At 34.9% G+C, this 24,879-nt stretch overlaps 1 protein-coding gene across 2 annotated transcripts; it reads right to left on the minus strand.

The window, feature by feature from the left end:
- Positions 1-1,613: 1,613 nt before the first annotated feature.
- On the minus strand, positions 1,614-24,629 carry LOC105831224. Of its 2 annotated transcripts, none has more exons than XM_036293572.1 (8): positions 19,448-20,179; positions 12,946-12,993; positions 11,352-11,618; positions 9,621-9,826; positions 8,884-9,085; positions 6,181-6,408; positions 4,770-5,080; positions 1,614-4,069 (listed from the first exon to the last, which is right to left on the minus strand). In XM_036293572.1, the coding sequence occupies exons 3-8, from the start codon at positions 11,601-11,603 to the stop codon at positions 3,562-3,564; spliced, it is 1,707 nt and encodes a 568-aa protein (XP_036149465.1). In that variant the 5' UTR covers positions 11,604-11,618; positions 12,946-12,993; positions 19,448-20,179; the 3' UTR covers positions 1,614-3,561. The 2 variants fall into 2 exon arrangements, with proteins under 2 accessions (XP_036149465.1, XP_036149464.1); XM_036293571.1 differs by lacking the exon at positions 19,448-20,179 and adding an exon at positions 24,128-24,629 and having other exon boundaries at positions 1,615-4,069.
- Positions 24,630-24,879: the final 250 nt, after the last annotated feature.

The following is a 24,879-nucleotide window of genomic DNA, read 5'->3' on the forward strand; positions in this document are numbered from 1 at the left end:
GGGAGTGAACCGAGAGTGAGCTGGGAGTGAGCCGGGAGTGAGCCGGGAGTGAGCCGGGAGTGAGCCGGGAGTGAGTCGGGAGTGAGCCGGGAGTGAGCCGGGAGTGAGCCGGGAGTGAGCCGGGAGTGAACCGGGAGTAAGCCGGGAGTGAGCCGAGAGTGAACCGGGAGTAAGCCGAGAGTGAGCCGGGAGTGAGCCGGGAGTGAGTGAGTGAGTGAGCGAGGAGTGAGCGAGGAGTGAGCCGGGAGTGAGCCGGGAGTGAGTCGGGAGTGAGTCGGGAGTGAGCCGGGAGTGAGCCGGGAGTGAGCTGGGAGTGAGCCGGGAGTAAACCGGGAGTAAGCCGGGAGTGAGCCGGGAGTAAGCCGGGAGTGAGCCGGGAGTGAACCGGGAGTGAGCCGGGAGTGAGTCGGGAGTGAGCCGGGAGTGAGCCGGGAGTGAGTCGGGAGTGAGCCGGGAGTGAGTCGGGAGTGAGCCAAGAGTAAGCCGGGAGTGAGCCAGGAGTGAGCGAGTGAGTGAGCGAGGAGTGAGCAAGGAGTGAGCGAGTGAGTGAGCGAGGAGTGAGCGATTGAGTGAGCGAGGAGTGAGCCAGAAGTGAGCAAGGAGTAAGCGAGGAGTGAGTAAGTGATTGAGCGAGAAGTGAGCCAGGAGTGAACCGGGAGTGAGTAAGGAGTGAGTGAGTGAGTGAATGAGAGTGAGTGAGGAGAGAGTGAGAAGTAAGTGAGTGAGTGAGTGAGTGAGTGAATAAGTGAGGAGTGAGCGAGGAGTGAGCCGGGAATGAACCGGGAGTGATCGAGAAGTGAGCCAGGAGTGAGCCGGGAGTAAGCCGGGAGTGAGCGAGGAGTGAGCGAGTGAGCGAGCTGGCGAGTGAGCGAGGAGTGAGCCAGTGAGTGAGCTGGCGAGTGAGCAAAAAGTGAGCGAGAAGTGAGCGAGGAGTGAGCCAGTGAGTGACTGAGTGTGTGAGTGAGTGAGTGAAAAAGGATGGAAGGGAGGGAGCAAACGAGCGAACGTAACTAGATAAATATGTAGCTAGGTAGCTAGATAGCAGTAAGTATGCAAGTAGGCATGTATGTTGGTAGGTATGTAGGTATGTATGTATGTATAATTAAACCTTACATTTTTTTATTTAAAATTGCAGAAGACGTTTGATTAATGTAAACGAAAGATAGAGAAAATCAAATTGCAATTATTATTATTTTTAAAGTAAAAAGTCAAATAGCGCGCGCGCAGCGCGCGCTTGTAATGTTCTAGTTTTTTATAAAACGTTAAGTTATTTTAATACTTTTTCATCTATTCTTGTAGCAAAACGTTTTCACAAATAATTAGAATATAACATTTAACCCTTTATATTAATATATTATTGTACTCGGTTTAAATTATAAGATTATATTAATTTTGAATTTATTATTACGGCACAATAATATAAAATAAACATTTTTTAAACAGTATTTTTAATATAAGTTTTTTCAAAGATTATGCATTTAACGGCTTTTTTCTTTCTTTAAAAGATAATCTTTTAAATATTTTTATATCATGATACTTACGTAAATAATAATGTAATTCACGATTTCAATAATACGGTACGGAAATTCAAGAAAATTAAAATAAAAAGTACGTATTGTCCTAGTAGTCATATTTATTAATTTCGTCAACATAATGTCAACACATCATCGACTGTAGCTCAGCACCGATCACATGTATGTACCTTAAATCTATTTTACATGTCACGTACGTACGTGTCACGTACACATGCGTGTATACACATATATACATAAATTTGCGCGTGCATATGTTTTCTTATTAATAAATAAAGAGAAAGACTTTGTTATACCCTTATCTGCCACAACCGCATTTGGTATATTATGAAGAGGACCGATTCAATGTCGTTAGAAATTTTTTTTATCATCTCGAAAATTGTATCTATTTGACACAATTGTGATTTATTTTCCTCAATCAAATTTCCTTGTGTATAGTTTATTTCATTCTTACATTTTCAATTGTTTTTTTTTCTAAATAATTGCTAGCAACAAAAACACTGGCTGCGTTCAGCAGAAAAAGCAGCTTTGCAACTGTTATAAAATTCTTTAATACGATTGGTTCTTGCCATTAGTTCCTGTCGGATCTAGATGTATAAATCAATTCTCTTCTCTTTTTTAAAAAGTGCATGTAACATTGATACTCGCATATATCGAATGTATTGAAGTTTATTGTTGCCTCTTCCGCGATGCCGATTAGTTTTTTCGCTGCGTTTATTTCGTGTTGCAAGAGTAGCTGTCATTGCGATTGAATTTTGACAGCTGTCAAATTTGTATAGATATTGTCGTTGTAATTTATTTTTAAAAAGTAAAAAGCTAAGTAGCGCGCGCGAAGCGCGCGTCTGTGGTGTTTGTCATATAAATAAATATTACACCAGTTAGAAATTACAAAGTTGTTTTTTCTACTAAATACAACCAATAGTCGTAAAATTTTGCGCAGTAAAATTAATATCTTTCGTATTTATCTCTTTTTAGAAAATGTTATTTATCTAAATAAAAAAAATGCATCTTCTTACATTACGTGAAATTTTTAATATATCTTTTCGACTAAACACGATTGCACAAACGCGGACGAATTGCACAACAATTATTGTATCACAAAGCCATTTACTTTTGCGTATGAATGTACAAAAAGATATGGTATACGAGAGTAAAAACAAGCAAATTCACTTAACTACAAATTAAATTAAGTTGATAAAATCTTTCGGTGAATTTTGTGAAAAATATTATATTAACTGATGTCTTTTTGTTTAAATAGTTTGTAGTGTTTCAAAGTTAGATTTCATAACATTTTTAACGCATTGCATGTGAAGTGGTTTTTTCGAGAACCCATTGTATTCTCTAGGCTGTTTCCGTAGATTTAATCTCTATGACAGTCCTAAATACATATTATACATATATCACTATCTAATTATTGATTCTATAGATATGCATAAGATACATTATATGAATTTACAGTATCTAAAAAAAAAAGGTTTTTACCCTCGAAATAACGGTACAGTAGGAATAATATCTAATGTTGTTCGCATTGTTTATCACCAACTGCTTTCTTTTAGCCCGCGATTTAGGCCTTTCGTAACAATCTTTTTTTTTAACGATAATACAATTTGTTACAATCACATTTGCACTGCACGAACGAAAGAATTACAAGATATAGATACAAGAGTCCGTATAAAACCGCAAGAGAGAAGCAGCACCATATAGTGTCAAACCCGATAGACTTGGCAAGTTGTCTCCAGATTTCGTTAACCGTTCAAGAATCCGTCACACGTAGAAAAATATGATTAATTCGCGTATCGTTTTTTTTTCTTTTTTTCGCGATTTCTTATCTCGTTGGTAAGCGTATTCTCTTATTTCGCAAATTTAAAAACGCGTTCCGAATTGAGAGTTTCATAAAACAAGACGGGAGTTCATCTAGCTCAGTTTGAGAAGACTAAGGACCGCCGTAGTTGTAGAAATAGGTCCTCGCAACTTTTGGCGTACCGGTAAAATTGCCAATGTCCCACAGGATTTCGACAATAGTTTTTCGCTACCTGACCGACTTCCCGAGTGGGTTGGCTTTGATTTGCGGTGTCAACGCTGGAATCGGATCGAGCTCCGGTAGCGAACACTCGGCGCGCAATTCTGTCCATGTTTTGTCGACATTCGTAGCGAGTCGGTCTCTGTACTTGTAGGCCGTTCTGTCGACCGTCGATTGTGTCTTGATGCAATCGTCGCCACCAAATTCGCAGACACGATAATGATGCAGGATAGCAGCATCGGAAGGTACGTTCAGAGTTCCATGACCCGGAATAAATTCCCAAACGAAATGATTACCCGCCTCCACCACATCTTGCGGTTTACAGATGTATTTGGAGCGTTGTTTGTGCGGATGCAACTTAGTCCGGCGTCGTGTTTTCTTTAGAGTGATTAAACCGGCCTCAGTGGGAGTACGGCTGGTTGCCACGAATGGATCGTCAGCCCATTGCAGATAGAAAAACGCATTTTGAAAAGAAAACGCGCCTGTGGACTTGATGTTAATTCGATTTCCCATCCATCTAGAAATAGTTTCGTTACAAAATTAATATTGCTTATTCGCAACAAATTTAAATTCATAAAACCGAATTACTTGTAAGGATATTAATTCTTTAGTCATGAATAAATGATTCATGAAGTTTTACCGATTATGAAACCAATTCCTTATTTGGAGTAAAAATGTTCACACAAAGATCGGCCCGTTTCCAAATATTTTCGAAGTAATTTAAAGTTTTCAAAAATGTAACAATGTGATAAAAGATTGGAGCTCGTCTTAAGACATAAATTGCTTAGACAGAACTAACGAATAAATGAGTCATATATATGCAATAAAGTAGGAAATATTAAAAAATATTTTGTACTAAAAATTTGATCTGTTTTGAGATAAGTTTTTTATTTCAAATAATTACAGAAATTATCTAAAATCTTGGTAAAACTTTGTGAATTACATTCATCTGTTTAAAAAATTGAGAATAAATGATAAAGATTTGTTGTTAAAGTTAAACTCTATAAAAACAAAAGTTAAAAATAAATAATTATTTATAGTTTTATATTATTAATTTATGATATTATTTCGTACTTATTAATTAAAAAATAACAAATGCGATAATTCTACAATACACAACTTCTCAATCTTTCTTCTAAAAATGCTATATATGTCAATTGTATTATGTATAGTCTATATTAATAGATAGTCTAAATTCATGCAAACACGTGTCATACCGTAGCAAATCGATTATAGTGTCATTATGCCTCGGTATAATGTACTCGTCGAGATCTACGAGCGCCACATACTCGTACTTGTACATAGATCGGTAGAGGCAGTCGTTAAGCGCCGCGAAGAGACCTTCCGTACGAATTTCCCGCTGGGAAATCATGTCGAGATGATGCCACGGTAGTACCGTAACCAGATCCTTATTCTCGTAATATTTTAGTGCACAACCAGCTGCTGCGCCTACAGTGTCGTTATACAAAGTGACGTGGGTAGCGCCCAAGAGTCTATGCAACTCGATAAATTCCACCAATTGCAAAACCTATAAATATCAAACAGGTTTATACATCAAAATATGAGGTATCCCATAATGCATTCTCCATACATGTATCCATTAAAATTTTCACAGACTAATAAATAGAATTGTTTAATAAGCCTGTTTACTACCGGATGTACTTTATGCTGATTAATAAACAATCATATCATTAGAACTGCAAGGTTGAACAGATAAATATTTAAATTACACAAACTAGTGCAATAATATCAAAGATATTATACGACATAAATTAGATTTGAATAATTATACTCGAATCATATGTGCAATTATTTTATTATTTATCCTCACATAATACATACATACATATGTGCATGTGTGTACACACACACACACACACACACACACACACACGCGCGCGCGCGCGCGCGCACGCGCGGTTTTCTGCATAAGGTATGAAAGTCTTCAGGGAAAGATAGACAGGATCAAGGTGAACATAAAAGTCTACCATAGTTTTTGGATATTCCAGTGGATACTTCCAGACAGCCGAGATATTAATTTTTCAAATTATACGAATAGAAGCCCGCTGAAGGAAGTGCCGAGCCGCTCGAGCTATAGCACGGTCCACTGTGTCAAGCATTGGCTGCCGACGGCAGGGGGAGGAGGAAAAGCGTGCCATTGTTCGTGCTTCGCCACGATTGCATATTACAAAAATTACTGAAGCTTTTTTTGATTTATGGATATTTCCTTTCACGTATAAATTAACATTGTATGCTTTTTCAATATTATATAAACTACCTCTGCTTTTATTTTTATTTTCCTTAAAACTTATTTTAATCTTTATTTTTAAAATTTATTCAAAATTACCCTTTAATAAATACGTATATTCAAAATAAAAGAACAACTTTAAAAATATTTCAGAATCAAGTATACTTTCATTTTATTGAAAAAGTGAGTAGGTAAAAATAATAATAAATTGATTTAAACAATAAAGTTGCATAGATTACACTGAAACAAGCAAGAGCAAAACACGAATGATAAGCAAATACGATATACGAAGCTTAATGCACAGGGATATATTACATAGTCATGTCCATAGGTATAATGGTCATCAATTATTTAAGGTGCTGTTTAAACGAGCAACATACCCTATTATAATAATAGTGCAAAGGTTTGACGCAAACAGCTAAAGCCTGCTTGTCGTTCGTCCTGCTCTCAAAACGATTTTGCACGAGGATGCGATTTGTTGGGATCGCTCGCAGTCTTGCCACAACACTAACCGCTTCCGGCACTTGATCCGTCGTCGGGGACTCTTTAGGCAACGGACATATCACGAAGCAGGCACTATACTTGAGATTCCAATTCTCCCGAATTATCTGAAATAAATGATGTGTTCAAGATACATCAAATTTTTTCGAATAAATTTCAAATTCTTTATATTATTTAAAAAATTAAAAAAATTTGAAAGTCTTGAATATATTTTTAAAAGTTTCTTGAATGTTTTAAAAATATTTTTTGTTTGTGACATTTTAAATTATTACTTTTATTCTCCAGTTTATATACACAGATATTCATACACACACACACACACACACACACGCGCGCGCGCGCGCGCGCGCGCGTGTGTGTGTGTGTGTGTGTGTGTGTGTGTGTGTGTGTAATGTTATGCAGTTAAATTATCATTATAATTAATAAACAAAGATAAAGTTTGTAATTGTATTTTACACATAAAAAAATGTCATTTGAAGAAAACAAAAACCAAAGTATCTTTATTATCTATCTATATAAATAAAAATGTAAATGTTTGTTCCTCATCTAAGATCTCCGTAAGTTTTTCACCGATTGCTTTGAAATTTTGACACAACGTTGCATTCCATAACCGGGAGTGTTCTTATGGAATCTGATTTTGGAAATACCGTGTGTTTAAAAAATGATGGCCATAATTTAATTTTAAACAATATTTTTTAAATAATATTTTTTTGTAATTTTAACACAACGTTGTATTGAATTTAGTTAGAAGTACGTGAATAAATGAATATTAGATTTATTACTGGTCGTTTTACAAATGCAGGCCTTTAATTTGAGAATGTTTCTTTTAGCGTGTATATGACAATTTAGAATCAATGGCAGGATTTGAAATTTTGACACAATGTTGCATTCAAAAACGGCAGTGTTCTTATGAAGTTTGATTTTGAACATACCGGGTGTTTCAAAAATGATGGCCATAATTTAAGTGTAAAATATAGTTTTTCATTAATATTATTGAAATTTTGACACATTAAGACGAGGAGAGACGGGAAGAGACCGGAAGAGACGGGAAAAGACCGGAAGAGACGAGGAGAGACAGGAAGACACCGGGAGAGACGGGGAGAGACCGGGAGAGACGGGGAGAGACGAAAAGAGAGCGGAAGAGACGGGGAGAGACCAGGAGAGACGGGGAGAGACTGGGAGGAACGGGGAGAGACCTGGAGAGACGGGGAGGACCGGGAGAGACGGGGAGAGACCGGGAGAGACGGGAAGAGATAGGGAGACGGGGAGAGACCGGAAGAAACGGAGAGAGACCGGGAGAGACGGAGAGAAACGGGGAGAGACCGGGAGAGACGAGTAGAGACGGGGAGAGACGGCGAAAGACCGGGAGAAACAGAGAGAGACCGGGAGAGACGGAGAGAAACGGGGAGAAACCGGGAGAGACGGAGAGAAACGGGGAGAGACCGGGAGAGACGGGGAGAGACCGGGAGAGACGGGGAGAGACGGGGAAAGACCGGGAGAGACGGGGAAAGACCGGCAGAAACGGGGAGAGACCGGGAGAGACGGAGAGAAACAGGGAGAAACCGGGAGAGACGGGGAGAGACGAGAAGAGACGGGAAGAGACGGGGAGAGACCAGGAGAGACGGGGAGAGCCGGCTAGAGATCGGGAGAGACGGAGTGAGACTGGGAGAGACCGGGAGAAACGGGGAGAGACCAGGAGAGACGCGGAGAGACGGGAGAGACCGGGAGAGGCGAAGAATGTTTAAATTAAGATAATAAGAAAAATAAAAATGGCTGTTATTTTATTGAAAAAGAGGAACTTATTTAAAACAGTCTTTTGAATGGATTTCTAAATCCATGGCAGCTTTTAGAAAAAAAAGTTAGAAGTACGTGAATAAATGAATATTAGATTTATTAAAGATAGATAAATGCTTATTCAAAAATAAAATAAAAAGAGCAACAGTAAAGCAAGGCTCTTGAAAGTTAAACAACGAAAGCAAAGAAAATTTGAAAAAACCGTAGCATAAGAATAGAGAGCCACAGCAACGTGTGGCAGGGCATAGCTAGTATATTAATAATTATTAATTAGTAATTATTAAGCGTATCTTTATTATATGTGTATGATCGCTTTTTCAGCTCGCATGAAAAGCTTTTTCCGATAATTACGAGTTTCAAATATTTTTCTCTATTTTTTATTTATATTTGAATGAAATATTATTTTTATTTTACAATTTTCAAAAAATTATTTTATTAACAGCAAAATGTAAAATCCTTTTATTATTGTATTTCATTTTCTTGTTATTAAGTCAAATCTCATATCACTTATTATTATTTTAAAATTTCTATATGTGTAGAGTTAATCAGTCAGACTTTCAATTAATATTAATATTAAAGCAGCGGTAACTGAAAATTATCTCATTTTTCAGTAATCGATACTGTAATATTGAAAGTCTGACTTATTAACTCGATATGTAAGAGAGGAAATTTTAAAACAAAATGAATATAATACGAGTTATTAATATCAGCGACAATGTTTCAGCTTCTTTTTTGTGTTTGAGTTAGATATCTTGAATCATAATTATGTTTTTTTAGGTAGAACATACCTTAACTTTGGCAGCTACTGTTACCGAGGCAGTGACGTTTGCGCCGTTTTGCTGTCGGTACCAAAGCCTACACCAAACACGCTCCGGTCCTCTAGTTTTAGTAGCGCTAATCACTCGTACTACACCCTGACTCTTGCCAGCTGGCGTACCTGCGCCGCTAATTCTGTTGTCGAAATATGCCGAATAAACGAAAAATTTGAACCTAAATCAAACACATATTTCTATTTAACAGTGTATCCAAACTATGCATGATTTAAACTAAATCTTTGTTATTTATGTGGTATATACAATTTAAAGTGCATATATGAGATAGTAAAGCAAAATTGTAGAAAAAATTAAATTTTTAATAAATTAGTTTCCTATGTGCAAAGAAAATTAAAATAAATAACAATTAATTTGATTTGTTATAGTTTTTTAAAGAAAATTATATAGTATTTGATAAGAAAAATAATTCAAAATAAAAATGTATAATAATGTATACAATAAAAATTATTTTATTATAAATTTTATTAATTTCTATTTTGTATTTTAAAGAATTATTAAAGTACCATGAATATTTTTGAGTTATTTCATGTAAAGTGTAAAAAATTATTTTAAGTTCCTTCAAGGAGCAATAGAATTAATAAGAAAGCTGTAAAAATAAAATTTACTCATTGTAGAGTTAATACAATTTTAAATTAAAATTGAAAAATAAAAAACCAGCCTTAATTTGGTGATTATCATGCATAAATACGAACCTCGTATTCGTGACTGGTAACCATTCGGCATGTGTGACCTTTAGGTTCTGATCTAACTGTGGTAAATGAGCTTCCAAGCTGGGCGGTAAGCTCGGTAAGCCACGCGGATCCGGGTGAATTACCGTCTTCTGGCCACCATTCTCTCCGCGTACCAACAACCCGACGTGCTCATCAAAGCTACCCTTTAAACCGGCGTAATCTTCAGCCTGGAGACATTTAAATTATATATACATATTTTTCAACTCATTTAATACTAATTAATAACCAATAATCTATTTGCATTTTGGTCATATTCAAAAAATGTACAAAATAGTACAAAATCTATCTTTGTAAAATTACAGTCATTTTTAGTCAAAATTTAAATTAAAAAAAAAATTAATTTGAGTTTTCCTCTTTCCTCTTTCCTCTAATCTGAGTTTAGCTCTTCTTAGTTTAAGACGCTGAAATTTTAAGTAATACTTTCGTTACTAAAAATTTTTTTAAACAAAATTTTTTTCTAAAGCCAATTAATAACGGTTTATTAATAATCTACAGCATAAGTTTGTCTCTTCAAAGTCAAAGCGAATCAGGTCTTAAGCGTAAAGATTCTTAAAACGGATAACTTGCGAGACGAGTTTTAAAATACTCGGGCTTTTCTCGCGGTATCGCGACGGGAGATGTAAACGGATGAAGAAAGTTCCACAGGATCGGGCAAACTAATTTGTCAGGTGGTCGCTCGCTCGTATCCGGTTAAACTTTTCCACTGCGGTCGTATGTCTTTTCCGAACCACGTTGGGGCGTCGTTCGAGCAAGCTGCTGTGCGGAGATATTTTTCCTTCAAAGTTCTCGGGGGTTCGCGTGAATCATTGTCCGGTACTAGACGCAAAGGGTGCATAAACTATATAGCAGGTACAGATATCGACAAAGAAAGAGAAAGGTGGGGAAAAGAAACGAGGTGTACGCTCGAGAAATCGATGTTGTACATAGTAAGTTTTCGGCCTTTTCACTCAAGTTTTTTTTCTCGCCTTAGTACCATTGCTTTGTAAATGTGTTTGCTTTATTCTCACGTGAAGAAAAAGAAACGTCTAAAGTCGACGACCCTGTTTCTCATTCTAGAAGAAAGAGAGGATTATTAAGAATAATAAATAAATAGATTTAAAAAAGTTAATAATAAGATAAAGAGATAAAAATACAAGACACTATATATATTTTATATAAAATAAGGAAAACAGGAAGCTCAAGAAAATAAAACAAATTTATTAAACAAAAAATAGAAAATTATAATTTTAAAAATAATACCTTTCCAATACACACAGAGGAAAAATGTACATAAAATGAAAATAAAAAATCGCAACATTCAAAACAGGAGAGATAGAAAAAGTATATAAAAATAACAATCGCTAATTTGATATTGTAAAATAATATTTCGGTTATATTACTTTAATATATCAAGTTACTTTTAATAAAGAGAAAAATACAATTTTTTTAGACCATCGAATAGTTTGAAACATTTATGCGAGCATATTCACGAGTAACGAGAAAAGTTATTAGGTAGTGATATGAACACGAAAATGGAGATGAATTTATCGGAAAGACGGAAGAGCAATTGGATCCGCGTGCCGTAACAGAATCAGCCGATTCGAAGTTACGTGAATCGTCGAGATAGTGAGGAATAACCTCTCTCTCTCTCTCTCTCTCTCTCTCTCTCTCTCTCTCTCTCTCTCTCTCTCTCTCCTCTCTCTGGACACTTACTCCTACTTCTCCGTAATCTGGACGATCGGGCGCAGCTGGCAATCGATGACCGCTCCTGTGACCTCCGAGTACGCCGGTGCCGCCGATGCTTACGCCGCGCCTTTCGTCGATCAGGAATATCTCCGTGAGGACGATCAGACCGAACACGGCGAAGAACATGACGACCAGCATGAACGACATGTTGGCGCGTTCTTTGAGAACGCCAGCGTTCGATCGGCTCCCGCCGGAGCCAGATCTTCTGCTCGAGCCCATGCTCGAGAGGTGGTTCTGTAAGCGACACTTAGGTAGATAGAGTTTCTCTGTGAGGGTTAAAACACGGAATAACGGTGCCATCCATGCAGTAAGAAAGAAGCGTATAAGTGAAATAGAATAGTATATTGTGATAAATCTAATAAACGTTAACTAATTAGATGATAAATCTTATAAACGAGATTAAATCATAATCTATTTAGTAAGCATTCTAAAAGTAATATTTTATAAATAATATATTATATATGCATATCTCATAAACTTTCTGTTACGTTTCTTATTAATAGTGGATAATGCCCTCTTATTTGAGGAATTCTATTTGCAAGTGGTCACTCTTCTTGTTCAAATCAAAACACGGAAAATTTGACAACATAAAAATTAATGTCAAAGTCTACAAAAGCTCATGCCAGAAATTTAAAATGCTAAAATTATATTCTATGTAAACCAAAAATTAAATATAAACTAAACTTTAAACTATATACTATACAGGGTGTCCCAAAACATGTGGGTCAACACTCGTAAAAAGATAGAAGGGGTTGAGATGAACATAAGTCTAACATTGTCTTGGGTTAGGTCCATCAATAATCGAGATATTAACGTATGGAATCTGTAAATAATCTAATTAATTTCTATCGTAATTGTGAATAGTAAATTAATAAAAGCTTATCACATATTCACGATAGATTTTTTCTTCCGTGTTATAGCTCGAGCGGATCGAGCTCTTCCCTCGGCGCGCTCTTCTCTCATTCGCATAATTTAGAAAATTTATACTTCGATTATTAGTGGACCTAACCCAAGACCTAACCCAAGACAATATTGGACTTTTATGTTCATCTCGATCCCATCTATTTTTTTACAAGCGTTGATCTACATGTTTTGGGACATCCTGTAAAACTATAAAATGTAAATAAAAATTAAATGTACATAAAGACGATAAAAAGTTCATATTAAAAGTCAATGAAAACCAACAAATTTTATCAATAATTAAAATTAAAATTAAATTAATATTACATTTATTTAAGTTTCTCAATTATTGGACCAATTAAACTGTTACAATGTATATTAAAGTAAAGTGCAATATAATTTCATTTAATTGACAATAACAACATTAAAAAATGCAATCAAATACGAATAGAGCGCAATACTTCGAATTAATTTCAATTTTCGGATTAATTTTCTGCAATTTTCCGTATCCATATATTATGACATATTGATGTTAAATCTTCTAATCTTGATTCGAAATAGGCAAAGGAAAAAGTAGCAAGAATAATTTAGAGTAGAAGATTTAAAACAGAAAATTTAAATTACATTTAAATTTTACATTTAAATATAATCGATTACTTACTTAAAGTGGTTCCAAGAAAATCGCCGCCAAGCATGGGGATAGTAGCTCCTGAAATTATTATGAAAATTATTATTTCATTTTTGTATCAAATAAAATGTATGACTCATGTATTCGTTAGTACTTTAATTTATAAAAGTACCTCGCTACATAAGTAATTAACTTAAGCTAATTTAATGCTAATGAAACAAAACGAATTGCGATATTAATAATAATTGAAAGTAAATTTAATTAAATATTGATATAATAATGATAAAGTTTATAGATATAAAATAAAAGATTATTTAACTTCTTATAATTAAAAAACAATAACTTATGATTAATATAATATTATATGTATATATATATATATATATATATATATATATATATATATATATATATATGCAATATATATACATATATATAAATATATAATTCTAATGTATATTATTTTATTTAAAATATTGTAACAAATCACGAAAGAAATTGCAGAATAATGGAGCTCGAGAGCGACAAGTCCTGCACTTGATAACGCGGTTGTATGATGCGACTGATATTGTATGCATTAAAACGTGGGAAATGCGACAATAATCAAGTTGTGAAAATATTTTTACGATGTATAGAGTGTCCAAGATACATCACACAGTAAAGAAGCAAAATCAATATAAAAAATAAGAATCATATTTGAGAAGACCTTTACTGTGCCATTTGTAGTCTCGACATTTTGGTATTAAGATTTTTGTTTCGAAATGATCTCAGGAACCTGTCATTAACAGTACGTCATTAACATCACGGTAAGTTTAGGGGATCCTGTACATCTGATTGGACGCTCAACATGAATGCAATTTCAAGAGAACACCGTAACATGAATTATAGCTTACAACACTCGGCAATTTTAACGACTGGGTTGCATGCGACAATAGAACAACAAAATAGAAACAGTGTTGCGTAATTCTTCAAAGTACATAATTCAAACTTAATTTCATATAAAACTGTCCACTTGTAAAAGTGTTTTCTACGAATTTATGCACAGCTGTATTAATAAAATTATTAAATTGTTATATTATTTGTCTAAGACTATTAAGTAATTGATATAATTCATTCACAAAGATAAGAAAAGTTGACCTAATTGCATACAATTAGATAAATTGCCTACAATAATTTTTATGCAGTTATTCAATTTGCTTCTCACAAGAATAGCTCTAGAAAAAGTTGCGATGAATAAAATATCTTGTTATTCTCAAGACTGAATATAATTATGTTAGTAATAAATATTACAATAAGTTAATAATAAAAAAGTGTAAATAATTCTTTTTTCTACCTTAATTTCTTCAGATTTGATAAAGTTAATGAATAGTAAACATTAATTACACTCATTAACTTAACATAAACTTCTCTATATAGTTTTCTACATCTCTTATTTTTTCCTAAGTAAAATTAATAATATAAAAAATTTTAATATGCAAATTTATATTTATCTTTTTGAAATATCAAGATGTTCTCCATTACGAAGATCATAAGCATTGCAGGCTCTGAGCATTAATAAACTTATTAGTTTTCGTTGTAGTCAGATCATTTCTGGACTATTTTGTTTCACCGGAAAACGTTTTATAGAAAGAAATACACTCTCTGGCGCGAAGTCTTGTCACTGAAGATTTATGTTGCAATTTATCTTCTCGGGGACAGGTTTTGTCGTTTACACGAGGCGCTTTATAAAAGAGCAATGCAGTCAAATCCGGTGTTACATGTACAAGATGTTTCGAATCTAGCAAAACATATTTTTAAATCTTGACAGTTTATTTGAAAAATAAAAACTGCAGTCGTGACTTGAAAAGGTACGAACAAATAAAACTTTGTTTCATTATTACCCGCCAGCAAGTTTTTATTTTAAGTTTCCAGACAAACTTTTTATTTGAAATTTATTTATGAAGAATAGCATTAAAAATAAAGAAAAGTTACGACAAATAAAATACCTTGCTATTTGTGTCAAAACTCGATTCTGAATATAATTATATTAGCAATAAATATTACATTAATAAGTTAGCATAGTTTATAATATATTAGCATATTTTATAATATATTAGTTATAATATATTAGCAATATATTATAAAACTATAAGTAACTCTTCTCTTTATATCAGTACCGTTCTTTCAGGTTAGATTTTTAATTAACAATTGTAATACTATAATACTATAAATATTATGATATTATATACTCCTCGATATTGCTTTATACATTATTTTCCCCGAATGAAATTAATAATATACCTAAAACATTTTTTTTAGAGAAATTCCACTTTAAACAAAACTATTATCTAGAAAAATATTTTTTTATTTTTCAATAATATTGTTATAATACATAATATTAAATTTATATAATATAGTATTATATATGAATATTATACATTTTGCCTAATTTATATAATATTGCATAATAATAATTTTCATATTAAATATGCCATATATAATATTACATTTTTAATAGTAATTTAATGCGGATTACTTTTAATAAATATTATTAATATTTAATAATTATGTATATATATATGTGCACACATTATCACACATATTATAAAATTTTCATGATTATAAAAATATAATTTTTTCTAGATAATAATTTTATAATATTGGTTACATCATAAAATGTGATTTCTTCTGGGAAAGAAAAATCTTATATACTTATATATATATAGAATATTTTTATGTATTAAAAAAAATATATTTTTTAAATATATTTTTTAATATATAATAGCACAAACAGATATTCTGATAAAGGACGTAAGATATGAGATACCGCAACAGTTACATGATGCTGCGATGGTATAATAATTTGTCAGCGAAAAGTTGCAGTGGATGAATCCTTGTATAATCAGCCGGAATACGAGCGGACTGGTACTAACTTTTGACTACTTCATTCATTTCAACTCACTGACTCGCTTTCCGTCGCTTCATCCACCCTCCCTTTTTACAAGCACCAAAGGAACAAGCAGTCGGGCTCTCGCTTCGAGACGTATTCGCTACTATATTCTAGTTTTGCATAAATGAAGAAGATGACCTAAAACCGAGGCTCGCCGAGTAGTATCGCAATAAATTAGCAACATCGTTTAACGCTTCCGCCGACGGATAATATTACACCGGGCTCGCAAATGTACAACGGATCTTTCTTACGTATTTAATCACGTGCAACGTCAAAGAAGATGCGCGAAATTATGATCTCAAAGAAGCTAATTTTGCGAGAAATTGTTGCATAAAAATATAAAATACATTTTTGGCAGTTTTCAACATTTTCATTAAAAGCGCTTTATTTTCTCGTTCTCGATATCTAATTAAGTTATTTCTGATATAATAATACATTTTATTATAAGAATTTCCATTCCTTGTATGCAATCAAGGTAAAAAAATTTATTAAATTAGCATCCGTTCTGGATTTATAAGATTTGTTAAAAAGCCATTAAGAGAGAAGATGAGAATAAATCTATTAAAATCTTTTCGAACGTTTCGTGATTAAAAGTAATAAAATAATCATGAATGAATAAAGTGTGAATGAATATTCGCCTGAATTGCGATATTGCAATTAACAGTCATTTTGCTCTCTCTTTCTCTCTTTCTCTCTCGACATACATTTCTTGGCGTTTATATCGCACGGAAATTAATACGAGGGACCCTAAGGGCAATTCGGTCAGTTCGACCGCAACGGATATTATTTCCTTCCGCCTGTTGCGCCGATCGATTCCTTTACTAGACCATAATATGTTCCAACATCGGAAGATTTCCTTCGCTTTCTGACGTCGTGACCTGTAGGTAATACGAGACACCGTCCAAGATTGCAAACTAGCGTTCTCCCTTCTTCCATCTCTCGGAAGGATCTTCCATCTCTGGAAGTAATTATCTTGAAAGAAATCGGAAGAACTTAGGCAAATTCGTACGCTCTTCAGAATAGAATTATATGTGTGTGATATTTTTGATATAGTTTATTTTCAGCTAGTGATTTTCTGCGGTCTTATAGCCATAGTTTCTGTCTAAACAAAACCAGTATGATAAGAAATAATTTTGTAAAATAATACCAATATTTTGAAACGAGACAACTGATGTTATTCTGCAACTTGAAAAAATAAAATAAAAATACGGAATGTTAAGTTTGGTATTTTTAAACTGTTCCCAGCACGTACTCGTAATTAGATACAGAATCGTGCAGAAATAAATACACTTGAATCACTTAAAAATAAAAGAGACTGCGCAACAAAAATAGCTTTAAAAAACTTACAATGCAAAATACGTCTGTACACACACACACACACACACACACACACACACACACACACACACACACACACACACACACACACACACACACACACACACACACACACACACACACACACACACACACACACACACTCTCTCTCTCTCTCTCTCTCTCTCTCTCTCTCTCTCTCTCTCTCTCTCTCTCTCTCTCTCTCTCTCTTTCCAGGAATAATTTTATAAAAATAATCTTTTGCTTTTTTATCGTAATATTTATAAAAATATAAAACAAAATTAAGTATAAAGCAAAACAACATTAAAAATTTTAATAACATTATATATAAGACCACTTAAATGATATAACATTTAAAAATGAATTTTTTAAATCAATTGTATTAACTATTCGACACGCAGCTCAATTATCACTTATAAAAAAATCAATCACTTGCCTATAGATGTTTATACATATATCTTATATACCTATTATTTAGGGTTCTCAATTCTAAAAGAGTTATCAATAATTTTTTATTGCGCAAATCGTTTCGAGTCTCGTATCTCTATCCAATTCTCGATACTCAGCGTGGATATTCAGTGACGCTGAAAATGGACGATTCATTAAGGCAGGCAGAGAGGTGAGAATGATTTATTTCGCGGTGGGAACAATAAAGTGTCTCTGTGCGCGTCGACGATGAAATTGTCGTCATCGCTAATTGCACGATAGTAGTTCTTTCAACGGCAGCAACTGACAATTTAATTGCAGATTTAACTGAACGAAGTATTCGGGGATTCGCGGAAACGAACTATGATAGTCGAGGTTATAATTAAGGAATTATGCGGAAAGGGAGAGAAAAAAAGGATAAAAGCCATCAGTATAAGGAATTATGAAAAATCGATTTCCGATGGGAAACTGTAAGGAAATAAAGAATATAACTCCACTAATTAAACTCGAACTTTGAAGACCACCTTAAGGAGAATAAATATAGAGTAAAAAAGTTTGCAAGGTAATTACGTTACAAATTACATTTTACATTCTTATGTAATACGTATATAAAAGTAAATAAAGCAAATAGCTATTTAATACTTTTTCCTCTAATTATTCCGCAGTATGCCTTTGTTCACATATATTTTTAGCGTACAAGTAATAATAGACATTTTTTTGCAATTTGTTTCTTTAGAAATATCAACAAATTTACATAAAAATAAATGTTATTTAAAAAATTCTGACTGCTAATTTTTTTTATAATCTACCCATATTCGTGGAGTATTTGTGAATTGTATAAAAATTTCTATCAACTTATCTACTTTTATATACTTTATATTCGATATGCCGAGTGTCCTCGAGTGCTTTGATTGCACATCGATCGTACGGAAAAGCCTATTATGCTACTCTCGTGTGCAGGTATTCGTATTATTAAAAGAATCAATAACCTTCAATAACCCGTTCACATCTCCGCTTAAAATTGCACGTGGTTACTCAACGCTCCTGTACACACAGGATGTTCTGTTATTGATTATTATCGAAAACAGACGTAATGATATAAAATACTGTACTAGACGATAAGTCGACAATGTTAAAAAATTATTTTTTTATTCAAGAGATTTAGTCGAGAAAATAAAATCCCATACAAACTTCATAATTTAAGGATGTATTTAAGTGTTACATCTTAAAGTATATACATATATATTATCAAAAATAGAAAAAAATTTTATAAATTGTCTTATTATTGTGTTCGAATATTTGCGTAAAATTTGATCACAATTCTCTGACTGGTTAAACTCGCGTTTTGTTGTACTTATTTGCAAGCTTAATGAGAAAGTAGTTTTACGTTATAAATCAAATTTTTTATATATATTAATAAAACTCTAATAAATATTCGTACAAAAGTTTTATTTTGGTCCATTTTGTCGTTAAAAAATAATTAAAACTGCAAAATATGATCACTGTATAAGCTGCATTATAAAATTTTTCGTTGTTTTATTCTTTGTAGCTTTAGAACCAAAACTCGATCAAAATTTATTGTTGTTAATTAGAAAAATAAGAACAAATCTAAGAAGTTTGCAATTTTTTAATTTTAACTTCAGCTGATATTGCATAATCAAAACATCCTTAACGTTCTGCAGTTTAAATCTTTTTCGTCTAGATTGTTTTTTCGTTCTAGATTTTTAAAAAATCTGGGAAAACTCAGAGTTACTTTACATCTCTATTACACTATCAAATGATTCTTAACTTAAATGCTAAAACCATTAATTATTAAAGATTTAAAAATAAAATTTCACTTACGTCAAAAAAAGACACGGTCTACGAAGGGTTAACTCGTTTTTCTAATGATCGCTGCGCGTCTGTGACATCGACCGACTCGAAAGCCGAATCTACAATCTCTGCCTAGGTAATACCTAGTATCACGCGAAAATAACAAAGATAAGTGATCCGTTATCAGCCACGTGAATCGCGAAGCAAACTGCGGACGAGCTCATTAAACGTCAACGTTTCTGCGATATTCCCGCGATACGCTCGTATCTCGATCTCCGCCAACGCGGCACGGCGCGACGTAGATGCTATCCGCGAACGTTGAAAGTGACAAAGGGACGCGATTTTTCATAAGTGACACCGCGTGGGCGCGCGCGTGGATGAAAAAGAAAGCGCGTTTTTCCGCCCTCGCGTCCGCTTGGACGAATTTCGCGCGCGCGAACAGTCGACACTTAATCCTCTTATCTCGAGGTCGTTTTATCTGACGTTCGCGCGAGCGTCGTCAGATGGGTGTTCAACCAACGGGATTACACAAAGCGGGAGAAATCGGTCAGTAAACCGTCCCGTTGGGTATCGACGGCGGTGAAAATGATTTATCTTTCGCTATCCGCTCGCTTCCTGAGTTATCAGATGTATCGGTGAAAGGGAAGACGTTTATAAAATGAGGACTTTACTCCCGATATTATAACACAATCACGGATATAAATTACTGGGCACGGATAATAACGTAATATAAAAAAATATGTGCATACTACCGCGCGCCATCATATGATTACTTTGTTTTTCAACGTAATTGTAGTAATTGAAAATAACCATTGAAAGAAATGAATACATATGAAACAAACGCGCTATTGTTTTCGGTGATTCCGAGAAATAAACCTGATTGATAAAAATAACGTCCCGTTCAATAGAATTACGAGTGAATCAGATTCACTGGAAAAAAGGAACAACATCTCCACCTCTCTCTCGGCATCGTTGTGAATAACGCGCTTGTTCCATATGTATTCATTTCAATGAAAATAATACATGGGGAATAAAAGATTTTTTTTTTAAATAATATTATTCAATTTTATCCTATAATAAATAAGCCAACTTAACGGTCTCAGCCTTGGACTTAATAATAATTATTACGAATACTAATTGTAAAAAACAATATAGTTGAAAGAGATAAGAAACAAAATCATTTACATAAACAACCGCATCCATAATTATAAGTTATTATATACATAGTTAATCTATATGTAAATGCGTAACTTTTTTCACGTGCTTTTACTTTTTTATAATTACTTTAAATAATTATAAACAGTTTCTAAGAATATATAATGATTTTTAAAAATTAGAAATCCATATTTCTAAAGATATTTCGTTACGTAATGTATTTAATTAGTAAATTTACAGTTTGCATCAGTTACGAGTTAATAACGCACGTTTTTTTTGCTCCGTTCTTATATTACGCGATTATTTTGATTAAATTTGACTGAATTTCTAGTCTGTAGTACGCAAATACGTATAACAGAGGCAAGAAAATAATTTGCAACATTAATGAACAATGAAACGTCCGATTTGACGTTGGGCGGAATATTGTCAGGTACTGCCGATAATTGTTGCAGCTAGTATCACGTGATATTTATTCCCATATCGGCGAATCGATTTAACCAGTGATATACGTGACGAAAATCAGACTAAAGTAGAGATATAATGAAATATAATCATCCGAGAATGGAAATCGTGTCAGAGGGTATTTCGTATATTCGATATATAATGTCGGTAGAAAACTGACTATAAGACAAAATTTCGAGTAGACAACAATTTTTCGTATATAGGTTAAATATACGTCACTTGTCACACGCAAGTTATCATTTCGTGATTTAAACTTGTATCATATATCCTGATGTGTACGTAATGAAGATTGAGATAAATCTGCATTAGTGGTAAAAATCGCGAGACAATATTTCCCGCTGACGTTAAAAGCGTAATGGGAATTTATGTACTTCGTGTATCAAATATGAAATAGTTTATTTATTAAATACACGCAGAGGGATATTACTGGATATCCCACTTTCTGCAGATGACTTTTTAATGACATATTCTTTAATCCACCTAGAGGCGATTTTTATTTAACGGCTACAGTAATCGGACGCAGCACAGTTTTCGTGTTATAAGCGAATAAAAAAAAAAGGTTTCCAGGCGAGTAATAGTCAAGGAGTGCATGGATTACAAAATTACTCGTTATTAGTTAATCATTTATTTAATAGAGTTTATAGTTTAATTAAGATGTATTAAGCTGTAAAGCTGAAAATGGACGACCTCTTTTGATATTTTTATTTTCATTAAAGAAAAATTGATTCCAGATTTATCAAAGACTTTGTCATTAAAAAATAATAGGGCAGAAGTGGGACACTTTACAAATTCTTTTTATTAATAATTTCGGGCAAGTAGAAATGTTTATTAATATCGATATTATATTTTATTGTTTGTTCATAAGACAATTACGTAAATAAAATGTTAAGTATCAATTGATTGTGTTAAAAACTTATAAAAATTCGATTTGCAACATAAATATACGGACTGATCTAAATTCATAAAACAGTATAGATTTTCGATAACAAAAACAAAAAAGAATTATACACTCGAAAGGCAAAGTAAAAAATCGGGCTAAATTCAAGTATTACTAGAAAAATGGATAGAAAAATAAATTTAAGAGAAACCTAAGAGATATGCTTCCGAAAATATATTGTAATTAAAAACGCTATAAAAAGTGAAAGAAAATAATTATAAAGTTATAAATAGGCTGAAATCTCGTATCCACATACAATCTTCTTAATTAAATATTAATTTAGATATTCATGAAAGATTCTTTTTGCAAAAATCGGTATTAGGAAAATATGAAAATAAAATAAAAAATAAAGATAAAACGTTAATCAAATGCTAATTAACAATTCGGTACACGTAGCATTTTAAATTCGCCTTCATTATCCGAAAAAGCATAAAATTCGAAACAAGTATGACTACAGCCGACAGAGTTGATTGTTCAACTTCTAATTGGAGTCGGAAGCTATAAATAAGTTTCTCAAGCTGCTACCTTCTACTTTATAAAAAGTAAGCTCAGTCGTTCCTGAATTATTTCATGTTATTCTATGAAAAGAGCTCGAGAAAGAGAACACTGAAATGTTAATTGAAAATTAGGCACACATGAGATTTTAAATTTATATGCGTTTAATCCGAAAAAAAGTAAAATTACCCATAAAATTTGAACCAGCTACAATCGAAAGAGCTGATTCCTTAATTTCTAATTAGAGTTAAAAGATATAATGTGTTTCTTAGGTTACTACCTTCTGCCTAACGAAAAATAAACTCGTTCGAATTTCATGTTTTTCCATCCAGAAAAGAAAAACATGAAAATGTGAATTAATTGAACATTCGATATGCACGAGATTTTAGAGTCGCGTGTGTTTATTATAAAAAAAAAAAAAAAATTCGAAACAAGAATGATTACAGACAGAATTGATTGTTCAACTTCTAACTGGAATATAAATGAGTTTCTCGAGTTGCTACTTTCCGCCTAATGAAAAATAACCTCGTTCGAATTTCCCAGTCCAGTTCTTCCGCGCACAATTGGAAGAGGAGAAACATTAATTAAACGTCAATTAAAAATTCGGTAAACATAAAATTTGGAACAACTATAACTACAAACGACAAATGATGTTTAACTTCCAACGGGAGAATCAGGAATAAGTACAAATGAATTTCTTAAGTTAGGAGAAAAGAGACATCAAAATGTGGATTAAACATTAAATAAAAATTCGCTACACTTGAAGTTGCGTATGTTTATTACTCGAAAAAATTCTAAACAAGCACAATTAGACAGAATTTATTATATATTTATTCAACTTCTAACTGGAGTCAAAAGGTAGGAATGAGTTTCTCGAGTTGCTACTTTCCGCCTAATGAAAAATAGACTCGTTCGGATTTCCCCGTCCAGTTCTTCCCCGCACAGTTGGGAGAGAAGAAACATTGATTAAACGTCAATTAAAAAATCAGTACACACAAAATGTAAAACAACTGTAAGTACAAGTAATTGTTTAACTTCCAACTGGAGAATCAGAAGTAGATCTCTTAAGTTAGGAGAAAAGAGACATCAAAATGTGGAATAAAACATTTAATCCAAAATTTGCTACACTTGAATTTGCAAGGGTCTATTATAAAAAAAAAAAGAAGAAAAGAAATCGAAGCAAGCGCGATTACAGCTGACAGAATCGATCATTCAACCTCCAACTGGCGTCAGAAGGTACAATAAATGAGGTCTCTCGAGCCGCTACCCTCTGCTCCGCGGAATGTAAGAAACTCGTTCGTTCCGCGAATTCCTCCATGCCACACAGTTCCAGGGTAACGTCGTGCCCCCACCCCCCTCCCGCGAGCGATATCGCAGCGGGCACGCGACTCCTCGCCTGGGGCATGCAGGTCGAGTCGATCCGACGGGCGCGGGCGGGCGAGCGACTCCCGGGTGGGTTGTGAGATTTCGCGCGCCCGAAGGAAAGAGGACGCGGAAAAATCGGATGAAGAGTAAAAGGTATGTCGAGGCCGTGCGCGCTGGCTGGCGCCAGGCAGCGGAGGATGAGCACCGGGGAGCGCTCCGCCGAGGCGTCCTTAGCAAAGGCGCGATAAAGGCGCCGATAGCGAAAGGAGAGAGGAAGGAAGCTTTGAGCTACTCACGATTAGCGCTCGACCTCGTCCGCGCGCTGTCCTATCGCCTGGCCGCAGCGTCCGGACTCCGGCATCCCTGTGATGACAGCTGCCACCGCCGGCCGCGGCCGTGCGCCTCGCGCTCATATCGCGACGACGATCTCGAGCGACGTCGTCGCCAACCATCGGCCGGGTAAACAGAAAGGTGCAGCGAGCGGCACGCCACTGCCGTCCTCGTCGTCGTCGTCGTCGTCACGACCGCGACGACGCATCCGTGGTGGGTGTAAGCGCGCTCGTGTGTGTATGCTTGTGTGTCGCAACGGCACGCGACGACGAGCGAATGTGGGAGAGATACCCTCCGCGCTGATAAAAACCGTGGAGAAGAGACGAACGGGCGAGCAGCGGTAGGCAGGCACGCGCGAATGCGTGCGTACGCACGCACGCACGCAACGTGACGCAACGCGATGCAACAACCCTACTGTCTACCGGGTCGGCCGCCAATCAGAGCAGCGCGGGTTATCTCACGCGCCGCGAACGAGGCGAGGGAGCGAGCCGCGCGCAAGAGACCACCACCAAGCAGACGCGGCACACGACCGCGACGCGAACGTCGTCGTCGTCGTCGTCAGCGGCGGCGATGCGAGCGCGCATCGATCGGAGCACCCTCTACCACCCGCGGCTGCGATTGGCCCGTTCGCACGGCTGCGCGTCCACCTGTGCAATCGAAAGGGCGCGTACGGCGGCGCGGCGGCTCGAAGGCCCCGCGTGTCCACGTCCGCCGCGAA

Source organism: Monomorium pharaonis, chromosome 11 (genome assembly GCF_013373865.1).
Source record: "Monomorium pharaonis isolate MP-MQ-018 chromosome 11, ASM1337386v2, whole genome shotgun sequence".
NCBI lineage: Eukaryota > Metazoa > Arthropoda > Insecta > Hymenoptera > Formicidae > Monomorium > Monomorium pharaonis.